The sequence below is a fragment of the Pongo pygmaeus genome, chromosome 2 (assembly GCF_028885625.2).
Source record: "Pongo pygmaeus isolate AG05252 chromosome 2, NHGRI_mPonPyg2-v2.0_pri, whole genome shotgun sequence".
In the NCBI taxonomy this organism is placed as follows: Eukaryota; Metazoa; Chordata; class Mammalia; order Primates; family Hominidae; genus Pongo; species Pongo pygmaeus.
The window spans coordinates 187,996,627-188,021,518 of NC_085930.1; the positions used below are offsets into that span (position 1 = coordinate 187,996,627).

The following is a 24,892-nucleotide window of genomic DNA, read 5'->3' on the forward strand; positions in this document are numbered from 1 at the left end:
TATTCATACAAAAATTTATTTATATTCATTTACTATATTTAAAACAATACTCCTTAAAATAAGTCTTTGTTAAATCTGTAAGTGTGGTAAAGTTGGCAAAATATTTATGTAGTGAGCTGATCCTTCAGTAAACTGGCTTTTGGGGAATTAGCCATTGAGAAACTGATCCTTTAGCAAGTTGGCCCTTGGCATATCAGTTTGCTTCTGCTGTACACACCTATCTAATCAGTCTCATTGCCATACATTGCAATGACTGACATCTCACTCAGCTCCCTTGGGACTCTAAGTCTTATTTATTTGGTATCGCCAGAACTTAGCACATTGTATTTCATCTGATGAAGACTTAGAAATGTTGACTAATGAATAAGCAAATTAATTCATAAATGGCCTTTATGCTGCCTTAACCTGAATATTTTTCTCCTTCTCTTTATAGGATAGATACCAAGGGAATCTGAATTTAAATGGGTGTGACACCCAAGGAGGAAAACTTTCTTTCACATTTTACTCTTTATATCCATATTTGTATATGCATAGCCTCATAAATAATTTGTTTATGAATTATGGGCTGAGCCCCAATATCAAACTTCAAGAAACTATATAAAAGGAGCTCAAAATAAAATTTTACCAGGTTGACTAATGCTTGGCGTAAAATTGATTGAAGCCTTACTAAACAATTGAAAATACTTTGTTTACAACATATTTATCACAAACACTTTTGTTATACTTGGATTTGCCCTGTAGATTTATTAACAACTTCTATTCTCCAAAGGCTTTGAGCAGAATGTTCCCTATATATAGTAAAGACTGCACATATCTACTATTTGTTACTGTCAACATGTGGTTCACCATGAAGCCAAGACTATCTCAACAGACCTTAAATATGGTGCCTTGCCAGGACACACCAAGGCTAGATCAGCTTCAAACTTATAAAGTCAAATTCCTGCTCTACACCCACTGTTGGGCAGCACACTTACTTAGTCAAAATGGAATTTGTAGTCATACCCCAGACTCATTCTTCCTCCTGAGCTCTCTACGTCAGTGAATTGTCCCTCATTCCATTATTCTTAGCACTACCACCCCCACCCTCAATTCCTCTCAGGTAGATTCATAAGAATAGACAGAAAGAACCAAAGGGTGATAAGCTATCAGCCTTGTTAATGCTTACACAGTAACTCACATTACAAGGCTTCCTAGTATGGAAAAGGATGCATAGGGCTGTGGCCCAAAATATGGCATCATGCTCCTTCCAACTAGCACTGAAGACAACATGGTGTAGAAGGGGCCAACTAACGCACTCTGTCTCAGGCTGTAAACACCCTCTTTCCCAACTGAGACTTACTACCTTTACTACCTGGACATGCGAAAAACCAAAACCTGAACAAAAGCAAGTCCAAATGATAATTTTTTTTATAAAAATTATGCCACACATAAGCAATGACCCAAAAAATATAGGTGGCCCTCTGACTCTGGCCTATCTCACCGTTGAGATTAGTCACTCCTCTGCCTGTGCTTAGGACACTAAACTTGTGGAAATAGAATCTATAAATGTACAATCACTTTCTTCCTCTTTAGCAAGGTCAGCAGAAGTCACCTCTTTGGATCCTGGAAGAGTAGGGAAATACGGAAACAAGAATCTCACCTTACCACTCTCCACGATTTGTCCAGTCATCCACACCAAGTACTAGAGCATAAATCTAAACTATATCCTTTTTCTTACTTCCTCATCATCCCCTGTATTCTATCAGCCACCAAATCCTGAAGTTCTGTCTCATAGATATTTCTCCATGTATCGTTTCTTCTTTCTACATCCTACCTTGATCCTAGATCCAGCCCTCACTGTCCTTTGCCAACACTACAGTAACAATCCCCCCATTCCTCTCTGATTTAAGCCTTATCCTGTTTCTTAAACTCTGCACAGAAGCTAGAGTGATCATTTTGAAACTCAATCATGTCACCCTCTGACAGGTTCCCATTCACTACAGAATAAAGGCCAAGCTCTTTAGAATGACTTACAAAACCCTTCATGGCCTACCTACCTTTGCAAACTCATCTGCCTCTTTTTCCCTGTCCCATAGGCATCTCAGTAATATTAAAACAGTTGTAGTTTCTGATATTCAGCATACAATTGCAAGTCTCCATCCCTTTGTTCATGTGAGTCCTTCTGCCTAAAATACCCTTGACTCTTTGTCTCATTTGGTTAACTCTGATTCAACCTTGAAGATTTTGTTTAAGGCGTTTCTCCTTCAGGAACGCTTCCCTAAACTCAACGCTGGCTCTCTGTCCTGCTCCCTCAGGCTGGGGTATCCTTCCCTCTTCTCTATTCCCATAGTACTCTGTGAATTGCTCCATCATTAAATTTTTCACCCTATGCTGATATTTATATACATGTCTGTTTTCTTTTGGGGCAGGGGGCGTATCCCCAATAACAAGAGATTACCAGCATTCAGGAGAAGTTTGTGAACCTAAACTGAACTCTTTGCTCTTCCAAATCATTTATTCATTTCTTTATTTTCCATTAATTCTATAATCATTTACCAATGAATTCCATGGGTATGGCCCACTCCACTCACCCACTTTCATTTTGCTGGGTAGTATCCTGATTTCTCAGATATTTTTGGGCTGTATGAAAATCATTCACTTTTCCCCTCTCTATACATTCCAGAGCATATCAAAAACATTTGTTAACCACTTTCAAATTGTGATTTGTTTTTGAATTACACGTTTGAATCATTTTTATATGCTTCTTGTTCTGATGACACAACTGACTGATTACACTTCTTCTCTTTTATGGGTATAGGCTGACCTAAGTGATGCTGTGCGACAGTCTAATGCCCTGGAATTGTGAGATTATGCTCCCTCCTCGCTGTCTTCTATCTGCAGGAAATGCAGATCTCTGGCAGCCATCAGAGTTAAATACATGTTGATAAATAATATAAGTGAAGTAACAGCAGATTATTATTTTACAGCAGGTCTTTGAAGCTACTCAGACTCAGCCTGTCTCTTCCTGATTCAGAAAAGCTTTCAGCCCACTGGCTTTAGCTGCTAACGGACACTGATTTTTTAAAATTTGAGTTCATAAAGGGTGAAGTTTTAAAAGCTTTGATGTAAATCCTAGAATTTCCAAACAAAATCTCAAAAAAGAATGAAGAAACATAGAGGGTGGGTGGTTGCCAGTCTGTGGAAGTCAAAGGCAGGGCAGGCCAGCTAATCCAGGGGCATTGGGATTGGGAGCTGGGGAACAATGAAAGATATGGGCTCTCCAGGCCTCTGGTAATGACCATGAGCAGCCAACAGCAAGTGAGAGTGGGAACAAGCCAGGAAAGACAGGGCCGTGAAAAGATGATAAACAAAGGCCTGTATTTAGCTCTGACTCTCCTACTACAATGGGCTCACTTCTCAAGGAAAGAGTAAGATTTATATAAACCACCTCATAAAGGGAACTTTAAAATAATAAGAAGAAGCTAATCAGTTAATTTTGCACAACCAATACTTAGATTAATAAATACTCGGCCCTACAACCTCATGGAAATATATTAAGTACATACACACTCCATCACCTCTATAAGGAATCAAAATATTTAGCAACCAGCCCAGAATGGATCAGCCAATCAGAACAGACACTGGCCATAAACACCAGTCAGGCCGTCCTGGAGCACAAAGCTAAATATAAGCCCTGAATAAACACACAACTGAGCAAACAACAGGCATATATTCCCTCCCCCGCAAAGTTCCACTTTAGAGTCAACTCTGGTTCCTCTCCCAAGCAACAAGAGTGATTAGCCATAAAAATTTGAATGAAAAATCTGAAGTTATTCTTGTGCATATTGGCTTTTTGCCTGAAGCTAAAAAAAAAATGACTTAAGAGTTTCTTTTTCCATTTTCAGCATTTTATTTGTCCTCCTTGCTGTTTCTAGGCTCTAAAGGCCAGCGATTTTCCCATTTCCACTGCCCTGCAATCCAAAGCTCCCTCCTCAAAATAGACACCAAAAAATCATGAGCTGTTTCTCGGTCGCAGGCCTTGCAGGAACTCCTGAGCATTGCCTTCCTACTCAAGCTTCTCATCATCTCCCCAAGCATCCAGCACTTCCGCATTTCTTTTCTACCTTCTCCTCCAGACCTGGTTTCAAATCCAATCCTCCAACCCCAAGCTTTATACACTACTCATTTTCTTGCCATTTTGTCCATTAAAAATTCTCTGGAGAATAGTAGCAATTTTAGGATGTTCTGATGTCCGTGTCATTGAGCTGTAGCTCCCCACCCCATTTTTGAATGGGAACATTTATTACTAATCTCTTGTCAGTTATTCTTTTTTTTTTTTTTTTTTTTTGAGATGGAGACTCGCTCTTTCACCCAGGCTGGAGTGCAGTGGCGCGATCTCGGCTCACTGCAAGCTCCGCCTCCCAGGTTCACGCCATTCTCTTGCCTCAGCCTCCCGAGTAGCTGGGACTACAGGTGCCCGCCACCACGTCTGGCTAATTTTTTGTATTTTTTTTTTAGTAGAGACGGGGTTTCACCATGTTAGCCAGGATGATCTCGATCGTCTGACCTTGTGATCCGCCCACCTCGGCCTCCCAAAGTGCTGGGATTACAGGCGTGAGCCGCCACGCCCGGCCAAATCTCATGTCAGTCATTCTCTTAAATAATTTGCTTGTATCATGTCACTTAGCCATTAAAATGCATTTAATCATTATTTTCACTTTGCAGGTGACTGGGGATCAGAAAGGCTAAGGCACTTGTTATTGATCACACAGCTAATAAGCAGTGAAATCAGTCTGAACTCAGGAGACAGTTGATTTCAATTTCTTGTTCTTTCTTACCCTACATTGCTGCTCTAAAATAAAAAACAAAAATACTAATAAAACTGTCCAAAGTTATAGGGCCTGGCCTCGATTTGAATGACACTTTTCTAACTCAATGGAAAGTTTTCACATATAAGAATAGCTGGGTCACCACTCTACATCTTCAACTGCTTATCAATCTCAAGCCAACAAAGCCCTAAGCAGTCCTCAGCTTGAGAAAAATGTTAAACAAAATAACTTCTGCCTATCACTACTGAAGAGAAATGAAAGATTAATTTGATATATTCCTAGTATATGTTGCCATTTATTTGAATCAATGCTCCATTAGGTATTCCAAAATTATTTAAAAATCAATAATGATCAGCTTTGGGTTAAATGGTAAAGTCAACAAACCCAAAGCATTATTTTGAGGGTTGAGGGGATTGGTTTCTTTCTTTAGAATTAGATAGAAGGAAAATTAATTTTCAGTTAGACATTGGCCCCAGAGTAAAGAAGGAGGGCTTATTTCTGCTCAGGACTGGTACACATATAGGCGTGCATGTGCTTGTGAGTGTGTGTGCATGCATGTGTGCATGTGTGTGCTTGTGTGGGAGGTAGTGGACACACACTGAGGTCCTGCTGCACTGAAGCAGGTTTGGAGGGCCCTAGGAAGGCATGGGCAGAAACTGACCTGCTGTCTAGGGGCATGCTGATTAACTAAATTTAATGTAAGACCATATTGTTTTTAACCTCAGAAATATTTACCAGAAAATCAGGGACCATGACCTCCTGGACAAAAGGAAAACAGTCACAGCACTGAAGGCAGGAGAGGACCGAGCTATTCTCCTGGGACTGGCTATGATGGTGTGCTCCATCATGATGTATTTTCTGCTGGGAATCACACTCCTGCGCTCATACATGCAGAGGTAATACCACTGGGGGGGTGGGACCCTGCTGTTTGTCTCCTCCTCCATCCTCCCCCATCACTTAGGCAACCCTAAGGTCATCTTCCTCACCTTCTTTCCTGATAAGAACTTTGAGAAGTTCCTGGTAAATAATACTTCTCAATAATGTTATCTAATAATAATGATACATATAGCTCTACGTATAATCTGGATACCAGGTGTCAAAGACTTCTACTTGTTTAATTATCACAATTACTCTATAAGGTAAGTATAAATATACTCATTATAAAAACGGCAAAACTGAGGCTCAAGAGAGATATGATTTCCCCGTGTCATACAGCTCTTGCTTGTGGCAGAGCTAAGATTCAAGCCCACATCTCACCTATTCCAAAGTCCCTATTCCTGCCTCTTCACACTTCTGTCCATTCCCCACCCTCCTCCCTTTTCCACCCCAACCAACTCCTCCATCACCTTCCACGTGAGTGGTTCTCAACTGTATATTCCAACTTCCCCCAGAAACTCTTAAAAATGCTAATACCCAGCCCCCATCATCATCACCCCAGAAGGTCAGATTTAATTGGTCTGGAGTGGGACCCAGTCACCAGTATCTGTTAAAGCTCCCCAGGTTGTTCTAATGGGCCTTCTAGGCTGAAAAACACTGCTATGCATCAACTTTTAAAAATAACAGATTTTGAATCTTTTCATTTCAATATTTGCTATAGGTTTATTGAATGGATAGGGAGGCAAATAAATTGTGGGATAGCAAGTGTACTCCTGTCCTCAGTAAGCCATGTAGTAAATCCCACCAGCATCTCTAGCTAACTGTTGTCCACAAATTGGACACTCTAAACACGGGTGAGCCCAGCCTTGATGTATCGAATGGGGGGAAGTCTCACAGCAGTTCAGCTTAAAGAAACAAGACCTTTTCAAATGAAAAATTGAGGTTTCAATCCAAAAGAAAATGGAACCATTTTGTGGCATTTGTTTCTCCATCTAAATTAATACTTTCATTTTAGAAGCAAAATCCAGCTGAAATACAGTAATTTGCTGAAATTAAGGCATCATCTTTCACATTTGTGGCTGCTCTGATCTGTTTCTCTGACAGCCTTCAGCTGTGCTCATTTTCTATGAAAGTGCTGATGCCTCAGGCCCCAAGTGGTCATTGATTCCAAAATGCTTTCAGATCTTCACATCTGGTTAGAACCATCAGAGACTTTTTCCTCAGTATATAAGCAAAATGTGACCACCCATGTTCCAGGAAAATACAGTTTGCCACACCAAGGGAGGGGATCAGGTCTAGTATCCTGCTTCTGGAATAAAACTTCACACATGCAAAGGGGCAGGAAGCTGTGAATGCCTGTCCAACAAAAGGAAAGGGTATTAATCTGCAAAGAAAACATGTTTTCCCATTGCTATGGTGATCAGCTTATACCCAAAACCAAACCATCAATTGCTGGTGTGTTAATTCCTTATTACAAATGTTAATCTTGATCATAAAATTAAAGGTATTTTTAAATGACCATTTGACCAATGGGCAGCTGGAATCCTTCCAGGTGAGAGGTAACAGGGCACCCTTATTCATCCACTAGTCTGCATAAAAGGGTTTCTTTTCCATTGTGTTTGTGGGGAGACAACAAAACACAATAGAATGACCCTGGGCCTTAGAGAATTAGAAGATTGGATCACAATTTCCATCACTTACTGCCTATATGTCCTTGCATATGTCATGGGATTTCTCAGTTCACTCACTTTTAAAAAGAAATTACTACCCAACTTGCACAGCTGTTGAGAGAACAAAAGAAGGTTATGTATGTAAATTACCAATTAGGGTGAAAGGAATGTGCAGTAAGTGATTGCTCATGATACAATGAAAGAGTTATCTTTTTTCCCTTATTAGAAAGACCTTAAGGCATTCTGTCACTGTCCTTCCATCTGTCAAGCTGGACCACACGACCCTCCACTCTTTTGCCATCTCCCCCATCCTTCTCCCTCACACCTTCTGTGCCTACAAACTGGGCTGGGGAGGGAGTTGGGATGCAGAAAGTACAAAGTAAAACATACAGAGGTAGGGGCTGGAGCATGTCAAGAAGCTGCCTACAATGTAGAAATACAGGGTGAGGACAGGTGATGATTTTAAAGCATGCCTCATGTTACCAGTGAGTTCCATAAGGGAAAAAAGAACTTAAGTCAAGCACTGGAGAATACCATATCCAATGGAAGTCATTGAAAATGTTCTCATGTGTCCAAGTTTGTCTATGTTATACGGTAGTTTGCTTAAAGCTGTTCTATTCGAAGGCCTAAACTTTACACAGATAGATCATATTAGAGATTTAGAAAAGATTTTTCAGCTTCAGGAGATGAGAAATAATTCCCTCAGACTATACCTTTCTCACTATTAGCTCTTGGGCCTGTGTTTACTCTCACCCCTTTCTCTGTAGCGTGTGGACCGAAGAGTCTCAATGCACCTTGCTGAATGCATCCATCACGGAAACATTTAATTGCTCCTTCAGCTGTGGTCCAGACTGCTGGAAACTTTCTCAGTACCCCTGCCTCCAGGTGTACGTTAACCTGACTTCTTCCGGGGAAAAGCTCCTCCTCTACCACACAGAAGAGACAATAAAAATCAATCAGAAGGTAGGAACTTGGCACACTGCATTTCAGTTACCCCGCAGAGCTTCACACCAGGCTGTCTGCCTCTGAAGTTCCCTTTTGCCAGCATTTCAAAGGAAAATACTTCCAGGAAGCAGAGCCTGCCTCTTCCATTCAGAGAACTTGCTATGTGACTCTTGCCTAGAAAATATTTATTTTCTGTGCAAGTTGTGGACAAATCATTCCTACATTTGTGGTAGTGCAGATTTAGCTTTCACTTCCATTTGAAAGGGTAAATATTAATATATCTTTACACAAATAGACTGAGTCTTTCAAAGCAAGTATGCAGCTTAGAGATGTACAAGACAAAACCATGTGTTTGTCCTGTACCTGGGAACCGTCAGGTAAAGGTGTATTCTGTTTGTTCATGGTCAGTGTCATTTAGTTCTGTGACCTCAGGGATATAACTTAACCTTTCTGATCCTCAGCTTCCTTTTCTCTAAAAAGTAACAAATGGCCACCTTGCAAGGTCCTTATGAAGATGAAACCTGAGCATGCACAATGTTGAGCAGAGCATGCTACTTTCAACCCATGGTCACTGTGTGTGTGTGTGTGTGTGTGCGTGTGTGTGTGTGTGTGTGTGTGTGTTCTTCACATATGCTATATTCATAGAGGCTGAATTTTCCAGTCCACTAAGATATTCAAGTCCACATGGTAGATATTCAACGAATGTGTGTTTTGTTAAAGCTTTACATAAAATTTACATTTATAAGGTCTGGGATGACCAGGAAGGTGTCAGCAGAACCAACTTGCCATTACAATTTTATGTTAAATATATCGAGTTTTGGATTTGTGGTAACAATTCGATATGCAGAATAATCTCATATGCCAAGACAACTCGATGCCACTCTTGGCTCTTATTACCAGGATAAACCCTTCTGACCTCTAATCTTTCTTGTAAAAGCTTTTCTTTTCATTAAATTGTCAGCAGTTAAATGATATAACTTATAGTTATTGAAAAAAATGCAGTAGATTCAAGGTTCAATACTAGCACATAGAGAGTGAATAGGATTTGTTTCTGATATGTTGACACAAAGTAAGGAAACCCACCTTGAACTTTTGTTACAATAACTTAAAAGAATTCTTGCAAATATCTCTGAGGACTCAACATAATAAATATTTCAGAGAATGTTGTTTGAAAATGCTGGCTCTGATTTTCTTTCGTTTGTAGTAGCCACAAATAATACCAGTCCCAGCACTGTGCTGCAATATGTAAAGCCTAGCTCTCTCACAAAGTGTTTGTCTTTCAAGATCTTCCCTTAAGTCAGATTTTAAAATCAAAGCTGACCAGTAATGACAAATGCCTATGAAACTCTTAAACCTGAATAGGCATCAAAAAGTGGGACATATTTTCATTTCCTCATTTTGACAAATTATCACTACAGCCCTGTGAATGCATTATTTAGGCTATAAATGGAGAGAGAAGCTACCAATAAATGTCCCAGATATGTATTCAGGACTGGTACCTTATTTGCTCTCAGCATAATACTAGGTCATCATTTGGTTTATTGGCCCCACTATCTTGTTTTTTAAAGTAAATTGTAACATACAGAACTGTGCATGAAATGAAAAAGTACAGCTCAAGTATGACAAACAGATTCATAACCACCATGTAACCACCTTAAGGGTAAAGAAATACAACATTTTCTGTACCCCAAAAACACCCTACATGCCCCCTCTCGATAACTACAGGCTCTGCCTCCACCAAAGACAACTATCCTGACAGTTTATGGCAATTACTTTCTTACTTTTCTTTGTATTTTTATCACCTAAGGATATATCCTTAAACATATATATTTTATTAATAGTTTTGCCTCATTTTTAAACATTATATAAATGGAATCACATAGAATACTTTCCTTTCTGTCTGGTTTTCTTCACATAGCGTTATGTTTGTTAGATTTATTCCATTTAGTTACAGTTCATTCATTTTCATTACTGTATCATATTCCATTGTATGAGTATGTCTGTTTATTTATTCGTTCTACTGCTGATGGACATTTTGAATTGTCTATAGTTTGGGATTATTACAAGTAATTCTACCATGAATATTCTCATATATATCTCTGGTGCACAAGCACACACACTTCCATCAGGTATAAACCTGGGAATGGAATGTTTAAATCATAGAGTATACATATCTTAAAGTTAAGTAGATAATGCCAAGTAATTTTCCAAAATGTATATGCAAATATACCTTCTCACCAACCCTGTGGGTATGAGAGTTCTTACTGCTCCAAATCTTTGCCAACACTTGGTAATATCTGTAATTTTAATTTAGCTAATGTGGTGATATTTCTTCATGATTCTGATGGCTAATGTTATCAAGTGCCTTTTCATTTATTTATTGGCCATTTGGATATCCATTTTGGGCAATGTCCATGCAAGTTGTTTGCCCATTTTTCTATGGAATTGTTTCTTCTTTACTTTCAATATAGGAGTCATTTAAATATGAACCTCTGTTGGTTATATGTGTTGTAAATATCTTCTCCCATTATGTGGCCTTTTCACTCTCTGAATGTCTTTCAATGAAAGAAACTTCTAATTTCAGTGTAACCAGATTTGGTCAATCTTTTTCTTTCTGTTCAGTGCTTTTGCTGTTCTGTTTAAGTCTTACGCCCACTCTAATATCATAAAGTCATTCTCCTAAATGACATTCTAGGTGTATTATTGTTTTCCCTTTCATGTATACAGTAAAATCTGACTGGAATTAATTTTCACGTAGGGATCAAGTTTCCTTTTTGTTTGTTTGTTTGTTTCATATGTACACCCACGTGCTCCAGTCCATTTTTGAAGAGATCACACTTTTCCTCATTGAATTATTTTTAGAATCTCATTTCTTCCTCTATTTTATCAGAAGTTATCTATTCTGTTACTATTCTTTTTAAAGTCAAAAAATAACAGAAGCTGGTGAGGTTGCAAAGAAAAAGGAACGCCTATCCACTTTTGGTGGGAATGTAAACTGGTTCAGCCATTGTGTTCAGAGAACACAAAGCAGAACTATCATTCGTCCCAGAAATCCCAGTATTGGGTATATACCCTGAACAATACAAATTTTTCTGTCACAAAGGCACATGTACATGTATGTTCATGGCAGCCCTTCTCACAATAGCAAAGATATGGAATCAACCTAAATGCCCATCAACAGTGGACAGGATAAAGAAAATGTGGTACATATACACCATGGAATAATACTACACAATCATGAAAAAGAATGAGATCATGTCCTTTGCAGCAACCATGGATGGAGCTGCAGGTCATCATGCTAAGTAAACTAACACAGGAACAGAAAACCAAATACCACATATTCTCACTTATAAGTGGTAGCTAAACATTGAGTACACATGGACACAATGAATGAAAAAGCACACACCAAAGCCTGCTTGACGGTGGAGGGAGGAAGGAGGGTGAGAATTTAAAACTACATAGGGTACTATGCTTACTACCTGGGTGGTGAAATAAACTGTACACCACACCCCTGTGACATGCAATTTACCTATGAAACAAACCTGTACCTAAACCTAAAATAAAACTTTACAACTTGCAATCTTGACTAATCAAAGACTTTGAAACATTTTAACTCCACTTTTTTATTCTTTTCCCAACTTATATATTATCATTTTTATGTTATGTATACTTGAAGCTCATGTAGACATTACTATTGTTGTTGTATATAGTCAATGTTAATTTACATGGATCCACATTTTTCCATTTTTATTATTCGTATTCCTTTATCTCTGTTCTTCTATCTAGGACCATCTCTACTAGTATTTATTTTAGTGCAATGACATCCCTAAAAAATGTTCTCATTTTTCATTTGTCTGAAAGCATTTTTCATTTTATTTTTCTTCCGGAAGGACACAATCACTGAGTACAAAATTCTAAGTTGGCTATTTTTCTTCCATTGTCTTCTGGTGAGCATTGTTACTATTCAGAAATCAGTCCTCAGTCTAATTGCTGCTTCTTTGAAGGTAATCTTGGCCTATTTTAAAGATTATTTTATTGGTTTTTCTACAGTTTAACTATTATGTGCCAATACATGCAATTATTTTTATTTAGCCTACTTAGCATTAGCATTTCCAAGGCTTCTTTCCCTGTTCCTTAATATTCTTTGTCAATTTTAGAAAATTCTGCCATTATCTTATCAACATTGTCTGTAGTCATTCTCTGCATCTTCACCTCTGGGACTCCAGTTGGCCACATACGAGGTTTTCTCACTGTATCCCCTACATGTCTTATGCTCCCTTTTGTTTTTCTCCCTCCTTTTGTCTCTCTTTGCTTCTTTCTGGATATATACCTATCTTCTAATTCAGCAATTCTTTCCTCTGCTCTGCAAATCAACTGTTAAACCCATCCATTGAGTGCTTAATTTCTCTTACTGTATTTTCAATTCTAGAATATCCAATTGAGTCTTGTTTTATCATTTCTAGTTCTCTGCAATATTTTAATTATTGCCTTTTAAATCCTTCAACATAAAAAGTAAAATTATAGTCATTATAAAGTCTATTTTGCTATCTTCACTATTTGAAGCCCATATATATCTGTTCTGTTTTTGTTTTCTCTTGTTTGCTTTCATGTTGTCTTGTAATATCTGGCTATGTTTTATTAGGTTTCTGATATTATATTTGCAAAATTTTTATAAAAAATAACTTTAATACTAGGATAATGTTATAATGTCATCTTTTCCAAAAATTATTTCCATTTACTTCTGCCAGGCACAAGCCATTCAGGATCACCTCATTCTGACTTCATAAATTGTGATACTCAGATCTGAACTGAAGTCCCTACGAGGACCTATCTATTTCAGGCTGACTATTCTCCCAGGATGCAGCCCTTCGGAATCCCAACCCAAAGTGAATAGGGGAATTATCGAGACCCCAGCTTGATAGGCCCACAATCATAATTCCTGCTCATAGCTCTGCAAGGCTGTCAAAAATGCCAGTTAGCCTCCTAGGCTCTCACCCCCTTCCACAATCAGCAAATACTCCCAGGGAAAAAAGGCACCAAACATTTGGCTCACTTTCCTGGCCCAGTGATTCTTTACTTTCTGGAAAGCTAGCCTCTGCTTTTAATCTGAAATATACACACTGAAAATACACAATTATCTCCATGTGAAAAGGTCATTAAACCGTCTTCAGGCAAAATGAGGAATATTCAAGATAATTCTAGCAAAAACATAAAAAATTTTCAATGTCAACTCCCTTTCCTGTTATCCTTCCCAAGCCCACCAAAAATAATGGTCTCCCTCACAGTTACCAAGAAATGGGCATGGTTGTATTGAGATACATCAGGCCCTACTGATAATAACTGTCCTAAGACAATAGGAGGCGAAAGGATATTAGTCAATCTGTCTGCATCTTGGTAGAAAGCATTTTATTTTTACATTTTTACCCTCTCTCACATAGTTTTTCTTTAGCCTTTAAACCCAGTGCCCAAACTCTTGTCAACATTATGACCGAAGCTGCTTAAGCTGATAAACTGTCATGCTCTCCTGGAGCCACTGCCTGACTAATGGGCTCTGGGAGCTACAAGAGGGCTCAAGGGTCCCTGCCTCCCTTGGCTACAAGGCTGTCACTAGCATCATAAAAAATAGCAGCTGAGTATTAATTCACTATGGTTGTTGCTTGTGAATACCTCAATGCCCATCTCCTTCAGGAGTTTAAAACCTCTTTTACTTACCAGGAATTCCCAAAACATGCCCCTATGATTTGAGGTTAGATTAAAAATGTAGTTTGGTGCAAAAAAAAGGAAACTATACCCATTTTTTGGTATATGGCATAATACTATATATCTGGTCTGATGATGTAGAAAAATCCAAATTCAGTTTCTCCTACTATACTCTCACAACACACTGCTAACTCCAGGTGTGTGGGGGGCTTTTCCCCACACATAATGAAGGTGAGCTCAGAATAATAAAATAATTTTCCCAGAGTTACACATTCACTAACTAATTATGTCTGAATTAAAATCTAAGTCTTTTTACTTCATCATGCTTGCTCTTAAAAGAGTAAAACATTAGTGCATCTCCTTGAGAGAATAAAGACAACAGTTCTGAAAAATCCAAATTCTATGAATTATTCATCCTTCTGATAGATATTTTGGTGAACAGGTGAGAATCTACACCATTCCATCCTATTCCAAGAGGCACTTAGGATCAAGTAAGAAACAATGAGCAAGGAATAGAATTATCTGTTATCCACAGGTAAGATTAGGACTGTATATTCAGCATCAGTTTATGTAGAGTGGATATTAAACAGATAGAAGCTTACCCTGAAAGGGGTTAAAAAGAAAAGTGGGGGGGGGGGTGGAGGAGGGGAATATGCCCTGAAATTTGGCATTTGACATCCCATAATTAGCATTTTAAATTTGAGATATTTCTTAGACATTTGCTGAAACTGCCTGTAGACCATAGATTCAGAAACATTTTGTGACTGACAAAGTTTAGTCACTCCTTACCAAAGTTGAAATCTGGGACAGCTGAAGAGGGCACCTTTGTGTATAAGTAAAAGAAAGAATGTGCCAGAAAGAAGCTGATACTCAGCATCGAGAAGAAAAGCAGGGGGAAGGAAACTAGTGCTTTTCAATTGCCAAGAGAGAGGGGCGTGGTGAAGATTCAAGGTCAGATTAGATATTGGCCTCACTTTAGGACTAATTGGATACATCAGAATCCTAGGGATTCCATGGTTTAAGCTCTCTGGATATTGTCTAATCCCAAAGCTCTGAGAAGTTTCTATCTCCTTAGTCAATTTCCCAGGTCTTTCAAGTTTCTTCTCTACTCCAAATCAAGCAGAAGTGCCATAATAGATATGAGACCTGTGGGCAAATACAGGAAAGGAAAATCTCTCTGTAGTGGGACCTTTGTCTCAATACTGAAAGAAACAGTCATGCATAGCAGTGTGAATTCTGTTTTCCTTTTCACTACTAAATACTTGGAACGGTCCACTTGCCAAAATCAAGCAGATACTAGAAGTTCAAACTAAACAAGTCTAAGGTAAATGTTGTAGGATCCAGTTTTTTAAAAAGTGATGGTAAAGAGCATGAAGTCTCAAAAGGAGTGGGAAGAAATGAAGTCTCAATTTACTTTCTCAACTCATCTGTTTATCATTAATGTTCAAGAAATTCAAAAGTTCAAAATATATTTGTGAATCCAAGGCTACCAGCTGGGGAACTATACATTCTTTGAACATTCAAGCTATGTCCCATTCTCAAGCATAGAATGCAAAGTCTGGTACATTATATATGCTTAATAAATATGTGCATAATATTCATTGTTTGGGAACACTAGAAAAAGTTCCATTGACTTTGGAACCAATAATATTTATGTTTCACATGAGCAATGTTTTTTTCCATTTTTGGTTTTTGTTTGTTTGTTTGTTTACTTCATGGACATTGTAGACTAGGACCTGGTTACTAAGGAGTTTTTACAGTACATGTGTGGCCCACTTCTATGATGGTACAGTCTTTACCGAAAGGCTTTTTAGCCACATTCTCATCTAATTTCATCACCCATCTGTGTGTTTTTTTTCTGTTTCTCTCTATACATTCTGTATTGTTTATGTTTTTGTCACCTATATATAACATGCTATATGGTATATTGGAGACAACAAATATTGAATGGATTTTTATCAAATTTCTAACCCCATTTCAAGAATAAGACACTTTCCTCTTTATAAAAAGGCAAATGAAGAACACACCTTTCCCTTGAAGTGATCTGAGAAATGGATAGCTCCCTTCCTACCATCACAAGGAAAAGGAGGCTGACAGTGAGGTTATTCAGCCAAAAACACTCTCTTACTGCCTCCTCCCTTCCCCACATCTTTTATTTTTAAGATGAAGGCATGTCACTCTTCACTTCACACAAGCCTAGTGAAGCATGTCTGAAAAAAAGCCCAACAGGTAGTTCTAAAAACTTCTGTCCATCATGAGAATAAAAATAACTGTTCTGAATGATTCTGGAAGAGAGGCTAAGGAAAAAAAATTTAGTCAGCTCCTCAAAAATTGGAGAGAAGATGCAATTGCTGGACCTTCATTGCCCATGTAAGGGAAAGGACGATCAGAAGACATTGACAGGACCCAAAGTTTTTCAGCTGGGAAAGGAAAGAGCATGATCATGGGTCCATCCCTGTGGTTTTCAGTACTAAAGAGAAGTTTCTGTCTGTCAAGAATCTAAGGATTGGGAAAAGCAGTAAGATTTTATTAACAAAACTCAATATTAAGAGAGATGTAAGTCTAAATCTTCCACTGAATGGCTGCTTCAGAGGTTTGATAGATTTATATAGTCACATATTAAGGCACAAAAGAAAGAATGACCTATAGCCATGGCAAAATATTAACATATTTTTTTATCAGTACTAAAATATATTGTATATATAAAATTATTACTCATATATTCTTTCCGTAAAATATCATACATAGTCTAAAACCTAAATCTTCCCTTTCCCACACCTCCCACCAAAAAAGAAAGATCTAAAAATGATGGATGTTTATTTTTTCTATCTAAATTACATTTTTCCAACTAAGTTTATATCTCAGTAAAGTTTTGTTTATTGAAATGCATTCTATGTATTCAAAACCAAAGACATAAAAATACCCTCTGAACACATGATAAAATCATAATAAGATAACTAAATCTTCACTCTAAATTCACACCTGCCTAAGAAACATACTCATGGCTATCATTTGAGCCACAGAAACAAAAACCTAGGCTCCGAGTGTAGAATTCAGCATAATGCAAATCTCCTAAGACAAAAAGGCAAGGGACATGAGATTACAGCCATTAAACAGGACTGCTTCTGTGAAAACCACGCAGCTAGTAATTTTCTCGTCTTAGAGATTTCATAGTTTAGTATGTGACGCTTGATTGACGACTTTTAGACGATCATGTGGACAAATGTGAAATTCCAATAGAAAAACATGTTAATGAAAATTTATTGAGGCTTTATGCATATTCATCATTTAATCCTCACAAAAAACACCCTGCCATGAAGGCTCTATTAACCCCATTATATAGATTTAAAAAAATTGATTCTGAGAGGCCACATAACTTGCCTATAGTCACACAGTAACCAGATCTCCTGAGCACAAGTTAGGAGCTTGTTATACTACTCATACATTCATGATCACCAAAGGACTTATCAATAATAAAAGTACATGACTGATTGACAAATAGTAGAATTTTCATTTTCAGGGACAGTTAACGGTCTAGTGACAGCTGGTTTATATGTATGTTAAAAAATGACAAGATGAGAAAGAGCTAAAAACACCAGGGCAGAGGACCTTTTCTCCACTGGTATCTGCCTGTTGCTCATATGTGTACCATTGGCCCTGAGGTCCCACAATCAATCAAGTATGGACCATGCCTCATCCATCCAGCCCACATGCATGCAATGAAAGCCCAATGGCTTTCAACTTTAATTAGCAGCTCCTGTATTACAGTTCTGCCAGATGGTCTCAATGGTAGTTTATATGAAGAATCTTACCTACTGACAGAATTATTGCCATCTGTCTGACAAATGTTTGTTTAAAAATCTATATTTTTAAGCTGAATCAATTCACAAAAGCATAAGAAAAGGAAAAACTTCACTTTCAATGGAATGCCATTTTTACTGAGATCATTTCAATAACTTAGCACTGTTCACCACTGAAATTGCTACTATAAACTATCTTGGCACAAAAATATACAGATACCTGAAGCATTCATAATCTAAATTGGCTTGGTTTAAATTCGACCAGAAATGGTATGTCTGTTATTTTTTAAATGCTTTGGTTCAAAAAACATTTCTAAAAATGTTAAAGAAATGATCAGGTCATCTTTGAAGATGTCCATTTTTGAAGGACAAAAATAAAGGTATTCCCACACTGCCTTACACCCTTTTGATCCAGAGGCATCCAACTGGTAGGAAATTTGCTTCATGGCAGTCAAAGTCCAGTTTTCATACTAAATTATAACTGACTGAAAAATTCTGCTTTCTTGGTGATACTTTCACCCCCTTAATGCCTTGCTAGTACCAGGGGATTCTCTGCTCTACTCACCTATACAAATGTATTCACATTTATTCTTAGCTGGTTAAATTTTAAGGTGTCAACCAGACCTTGCTACAAGAACAGCACATTAAACGTGGTTTACGATAAATGCCAGCATGCTCATCCTCCATTCTTAACTAATCAAAGAAACTTCCTGCTGTTTATAGTCAAATAATTCAATGACTACAGCTCAGCAAAAAAAAAAAAAAAAAAGCAAGGTGCCTGTGTGCCCACTGATAAAGTCAGGGGAAAGAGTAATTCAAATATATTTCATTAGCCAAAACTTTTTGTTTTTTAAATATTTTGTTCCTGAGAAATCTACTGGTCTAAATTTTTCTGAAATTTCAGGCTTCTACCCCAAAGCCTATATCAATGTACCTCAAAGTTCACCCGCTTCCTTATCTGTGTCTCTGCATGTAGTCATGGAGGCTGTGCATTGCACAGAGGTACCAAACACATTGTAAAAGTCATATATGTGAATATTTATAGGTGCAATGCAAAAATTGGTAAATGACAGTAAGACATGAGTTTTATAAATAAAATAAGTTTATTAGGATAATTTTCCAACTGAAAATGATAATGTTTTGAAGAAGGAGCACAGTGTTTCAACTCACACTAAAACACTGTATAGATAAGCAGTGATTCTGTCAGAAACCAATTTAATTCTGATAAATCAGATAAGTTAATCATTTGATTACATAAGGGGCAGGACAGTAAAAAGTCTATTGAGAGGTTCTTACCAATAGAGAAGAGAGTTAACCAAAAACCCAAACATCTCCCAGAAAAGTGATTTAAATCACGTTTTTCCAAACTTAAAAAAAAAACCCTCATTATTATATCAGTTTTGTCATGGTACATTTATAAACCAAGGAATATAAGTCACAGAGATTTCCTCAGAGATAGCTTTTTTAATTAAAAATGTGTCCAACTATATCTAACATAAAATAAAAAGAAAAACTACAAAAAAGTTATTGAATTCCATCTGTATCTAGATAAGAAAGTGGAGAAAGGGAAGAGTGAACAGGAAGAGGAACAGAGAGAAAGATTTAAGGCCAGGTGGGGGTTGAAGGAAGGGCAAGGAAGGAGGAGATACAAAAGAAAACAAAATCCAAAGATATAAGTGTGTATTAATCTGTTTTCACACTGCTAAAAAGAACAACTGAGACTGGGCAATTTATAAAAGAAAAAGGTTTAGTTGACTTATGGTTCTGCATGGCTGGGGAGGCATCAGGAAACTTACAGTCATGATGGAAGGCAAAGGGGAAGCAAGGCACGTCTTTTCATACTGGCAGGAGAGACAGCATGAGGGCCGGGGGGCTGCCAGACACTTTTAAACCATCACTTCTCATGAGAACTCACTCATTATCATGAGAACAGCATGGAGAAACCACCTCCATGATCCAGTCACCTCCCACCAGGTCCTTCCCTGACACATGGAAATTGTGATTTGAGATGAGACTTGAGTGGAGACACAGAGCCAAACCACATCATTCTGCCCCGGCTCTTCCCAAATCTCATGTCCTTTATACATTTCAAAACCAATCATGCCTTCCCAACAGTCCCCCAAAGTCTTAAATCATTCCAGCATTAACTCAAAATTCCAAGCCCAAAGTCTCGTCTGAGATAAGGCAAATCCCTTCCACCTATGAGCCTGTAAAATCAAAAGCAAGTTAGTTACTTCCAAGATACAATGGGGGTACAGGCATTGGGTAAATAGACCCATTCCAAATGGGAGAAATTGGCTAAAGCAAAGGGACCACAGGCCCCATACAAGTCCAAAACCTGGACAGGCAGTCATTAAATCTTAAAGTTCCAAAATAATCTCCTTTGACTCCATGTCTCACATTCGGGGCTCATTGATGCAAGAGATGGGTTCCCAAGGCCTTGGGCAGCTTCACCCTGTGGTGTGGTTCTGTAGGGTACAGCCCCTGCAGTTGCTTTCCCGGGCTGGCTCTGAGTGCCTGCAGCTTTTCTAGGCACACAGTGCAAGCTGTCAGTGGATCTATTCTTCTGGGGTCTGAAGGACAGTGGCCCTCTTCTCACAGCTCCACTAGGCAGTGCCCCAGTGGGGATTCTGTGTGGGGACTCCAACCCCACATTTCCCTTCTGCATTGCCCTAGCAGAGGTTCTCCATGAGGGCTCCACCCCTACATCAGAATTCTGCCTGGACACCCAGGCATTTCTATCTATCCTCTGAAATCTAGGTGGAAGTTCCAAAACCTTAACTCTTTTGCACACCTGCAGTCCCAACAACACCTGGAAGCTGCCAAGGCTTGGGGCTTGCACCCTCTGAAGCAATAGCCTGAGCTGTACACTGACCCCTTATAGCCACAGCTGGAACAGCTGGAAAACAGGGCACCAAGTCGCAAGGCTGCACAGAGCAGCAGGGCCCTAGGCCATTTTTCCCTCCATGCCTCCAGGCCTGTGATGGGAAGAGCTAGTACAAAAATCTCTGACATGCCTAGAGACATTTTCCCCATTGTGTTGGCTATTAACATTCAGCTCCTCCTTACTTATGCCAATTTCTGCAGAAAGCTTGAATTTCTCCCCAGAAAATGGGTTTTTCTTTTCTACCAACATGGTCAGGCTGCACATTTTCCAAACTTTTATGCTTTTAAACATAAGCTCCAATTTCAAATCATCTCTTTGTGAATGCATATAACTGCACATTTCAAGAAAAGCCAGGTCACCTCTTGAATGCTCTGCTGGTTAGAAATTTCTTCTGTCAGATATCCTAATTCATCTCTCTCAAGTTCAAAGTTCCGCATATTTCTATGGCAGGGACAAAATGCTGCTAATCTCTTTGCTAAAGCATGGCAAGCACAACCTTTGCTCCAGTTCTCAGTAAGTTACTCATCTCTATCTGAAACTACCTCAGTCTGGACTTCTTTGTCCATATCACTATCATCATTTTGGTCAAAACCATTCAACAAATCTCTAGGAAGTTCCAAATTTTCCTTCATCTTCCTGTCTTCTTCTGAGTGCTTCAAACTGTTCCAACCTCTGCCTGTTACCCAGTTCCAAAGTTGCTTCCACATTTTAAAGTTATCTTTATAGAAATATCCCACTGGCCTGGTACCAATTCTCTGTATTAGCTTATTTTCACACTGTTATAAAGATAATACCCGAGACTAGGTAATTTATAAATGAAAAAGGTTTAATTAACTCACATTTCCACATGGCTGGGAAGGCCTCAGGAAACTTACAATCATGGCAGAAAATGAAGGAGAAGCAAGGCACATCTTTTCATGGTGGCAAGCAAGAGAGAGAACATGAGGGAAGAACTGTCAAACAGTTTTAAACCATCAAATCTCATGAGAATTTACTCACTATCATAAGAAAAGCATGGGGGAAACTGCCCCCATGATCCAATCACCTCCTACCAGGTCCCTCTCCTGACACATGGTATTACAATTAAAGTGAGATTTGGGTGGGGACACAAAGACAAACCATATCAAAGTGTGTAGAAATAAAGAGAGGAGAGACATGTAAAAGAGGTAGCCAAAGAAAAGAGAGGTGAAAAGATCAAAAGAAAGGTAGCGTAAGTTCTCAGGTGAGTGGTGATTAAAGAACTGTTTTATTCTTCCTCGGCTTATAGGAAAAGCTGTTTTATTTTTCCTTGGCTTATAGGAAAAGCTACTTTGGCATACTAAATGGGTCTGACCCACTCATCTCAGCTCTTTAACTATTCAATATTCCTACACATGACAGATTTCTTTTTCAGTAATTCAACAGAAGTGTAGCTGTTTTTTATGACAGTTGCAAGGTAACCAAATAAAATGAAGCCAAGACAAAAAGATAAAAGTAAACTACTTTCCCTGAGAGAACTGGTAAGTTTTTATGTTATGTGGACAGATGTGGACAGACAAAATGATGGCAGAGTTGACATTCTGATTCCATAAAGAAGTATGTTTGATAGAAAATAATTAAAACCTATCATACCTAGTTATGGCAAAAAGAATTCTGGGAATCATTTAATTTATTTTATGCATGCAACATGGAATGATTAAATCCAGCTAATTAACATATCTATCATTTTATTTCAATCAATAAATAATATATGGGTGAGCAATCAAGGGACATCTTTGTCAGATACCTTAAAACATTGTTTTAATCAATGTGTTATTTATTAGGGTTTCCAAAGGCACCAGTTTGAATATGAAAAGAATAACCACCATGGTTATTTCACAGATCACCTATTTGGACACAATACTCCACCCCCTCCTAGAGTCTGAAACACACAGAGTATCTTCTAGTAACAGTTTATCTTATTCTTCACAGTGCTCCTATATACCTAAATGTGGAAAAAATTTTGAAGAATCCATGTCCCTGGTGAATGTTGTCATGGAAAACTTCAGGAAGTATCAACACTTCTCCTGCTATTCTGACCCAGAAGGAAACCAGAAGAACGTTATCCTAACCAAACTCTACAGTTCCAACGTGCTGTTCCATTCACTCTTCTGGCCAACCTGTATGATGGCCGGGGGCGTGGCAATTGTTGCCATGGTGAAACTTACACAGTACCTCTCCCTACTATGTGAGAGGATCCAACGGATCAATAGATAAATGCAAAAATGGATAAAATAATTTTTGTTAAAGCTCAAATACTGTTTTCTTTCATTCTTCACCAAAGAACCTTAAGTTTGTAATGTGCAGTCTGTTATGAGTTCCCTAATATATTCTTATATGTAGAGCAATAATACAAAAGCTGTTCTATATGCAAACATGTCTTTATTATTCAGGAGAATAAATAACTGTTTTGTGTTGGTTGGTGGTTTTCATAATCTTATTTCTGTACTGGAACTAGTACTTTCTTCTCTCATTCCGCCAAAATAGGGCTCAGTTATTCATTTGCCAAGCTTCGTGGAGGAATGTACGTGACATCAGTGTGATAAAGTCTGTGTTCTGAGTTGTCAGATCTCTTGAAGACAATATTTTTCATCACTTATTGTTTACTAAAGCTACAGCCAAAAATATTTTTTTCTTTTCTTCTTCTAAACTGAGCCCTATAGCAAGTGAAGAGACCAGATTTCCTAATTAAAGGAAGTTAGGTACTTTCCTTGTATTTTTTACCATATCACTGTAAAGAAGAGGGGAAACCCAGCCAGCTACTTTTTTTCATCACTTTTTATTCATAACTTCAGATTTTTAAAACTAATTTCCAAAATATAAGCTGTTTTCATTAGCCAGTTCTATAATATCTTCCTGTGATTTATGTAGAAAATGAACAGACCCCTTTTCCATTTAAGACCCTGCTACTGTGTGAAGAGATGATACTTACAAGGAGTGTCATTACCTGTGAGCTGACTGAATGTTGGTAGGTGCTCCATTACAATCCAGGAAAGTCTGTGTTACTGATATTTGTGTGGAAATCTTTATTTCATTTCAATTTAACCGTTAGATGGTAAAATTAAGATGCTACTTGCTGGTAAAAATTGGTGGACTGGTTTCAATGGGTAAATCTGTTGTGGCAAATTAATGTGTTGGAATATTGCTCTTTGTGAATTTGTGTTTAAGTCAATGAATGTGTAGTATCTCCTTCTGACAAGCATTCCCTATTGGGATTTTAAAGCTATGTGCACAGAATATTAGTCTCTTCTACATGTTTTATTTTTCTATTTATAATTCCCTTTTTTGTTGTTATATTTTATACACAGAATAGATCTTTTTTCTAACACATATTTGAACTGAATAACAGACTTAAAGAAAGCCTTTGTTCACATTGCTATTTACTTATTGTGTTTGGGGGAAAATATGACGGATTGATTTTAAATAAAAAGCATTCCATCTTTCATTTAATATCAATATCAAAAGAAGAAGACAAACATCTATCTTTCTCATCTATATTTAAGTACCTTTTTGTAATGTAGTATCAAAGTTTTTTAGGTAATGCAAAATTTTACAAATCATTTGTGGAATGAATGGTAAAACTAATCTGATGAAGTGGAAAATTATTCTGCAATATTGTAATTCATAGTTTGACTTTTCATAAGCAAATAAATCCCTAGGATGTAATCAGGACTTCAAATGTGTAATTAAATTTTTTTTTAATCTATTAAATTGCAAGATTTGAATACTTCTTGCATTCTGAGCTGACAAGCCCATGGTAGTCCAAAAACTTGTATTTCACTACCTTTAAAAATATTTTGAGTGATTACAAAGAAAGTTTCTTTTTTTAACACCCAAACACATACACATAATGTTGTGACCATTTGAAAAATAGGATGAAAAACTCTTTTATTTCTACTCTACTTTAAAACATATAATTCTGAAGATACTAAAGAAATATTTGAGACTATAGAGCTTAAAATGTGCAGTCTTTAATGTTCCTTAGGCTTCCCTTTGAGTGATCCAAGGGTGAAATATATGTGAGTGAAATTATCAGATGGGTTAATTTATTTTTACTTAATTCTGAATTTTTATTAAAAATTCCCAAATAATGTTTAAGATAACAATGTAGAAATTTTTAAATAATGACACCAAAAAGAGATTAACTGCTGCCTTCTAGAATCCCAATACAGCAACAGCCCCTTCAAG

At 37.7% G+C, this 24,892-nt stretch overlaps 1 protein-coding gene across 2 annotated transcripts in view; it reads left to right on the plus strand.

Annotated features, from left to right (window-relative positions):
- Positions 1–24,402, plus strand: part of KCNMB2 (potassium calcium-activated channel subfamily M regulatory beta subunit 2) — a 302,680-nt gene extending 278,278 nt beyond the window's left edge. For both annotated transcript variants that reach the window (XM_063661417.1, XM_054483154.2), the window contains exons 3-5: positions 5,534–5,704; positions 8,122–8,317; positions 22,637–24,402. In XM_063661417.1, the coding sequence (XP_063517487.1) occupies positions 5,534–5,704; positions 8,122–8,317; positions 22,637–22,921 (652 nt within the window). In that variant the 3' untranslated portion in view covers positions 22,922–24,402. The remainder of the gene's footprint in view (positions 1–5,533; positions 5,705–8,121; positions 8,318–22,636) is intronic.
- The last annotated feature ends 490 nt before the right edge of the window (positions 24,403–24,892 follow it).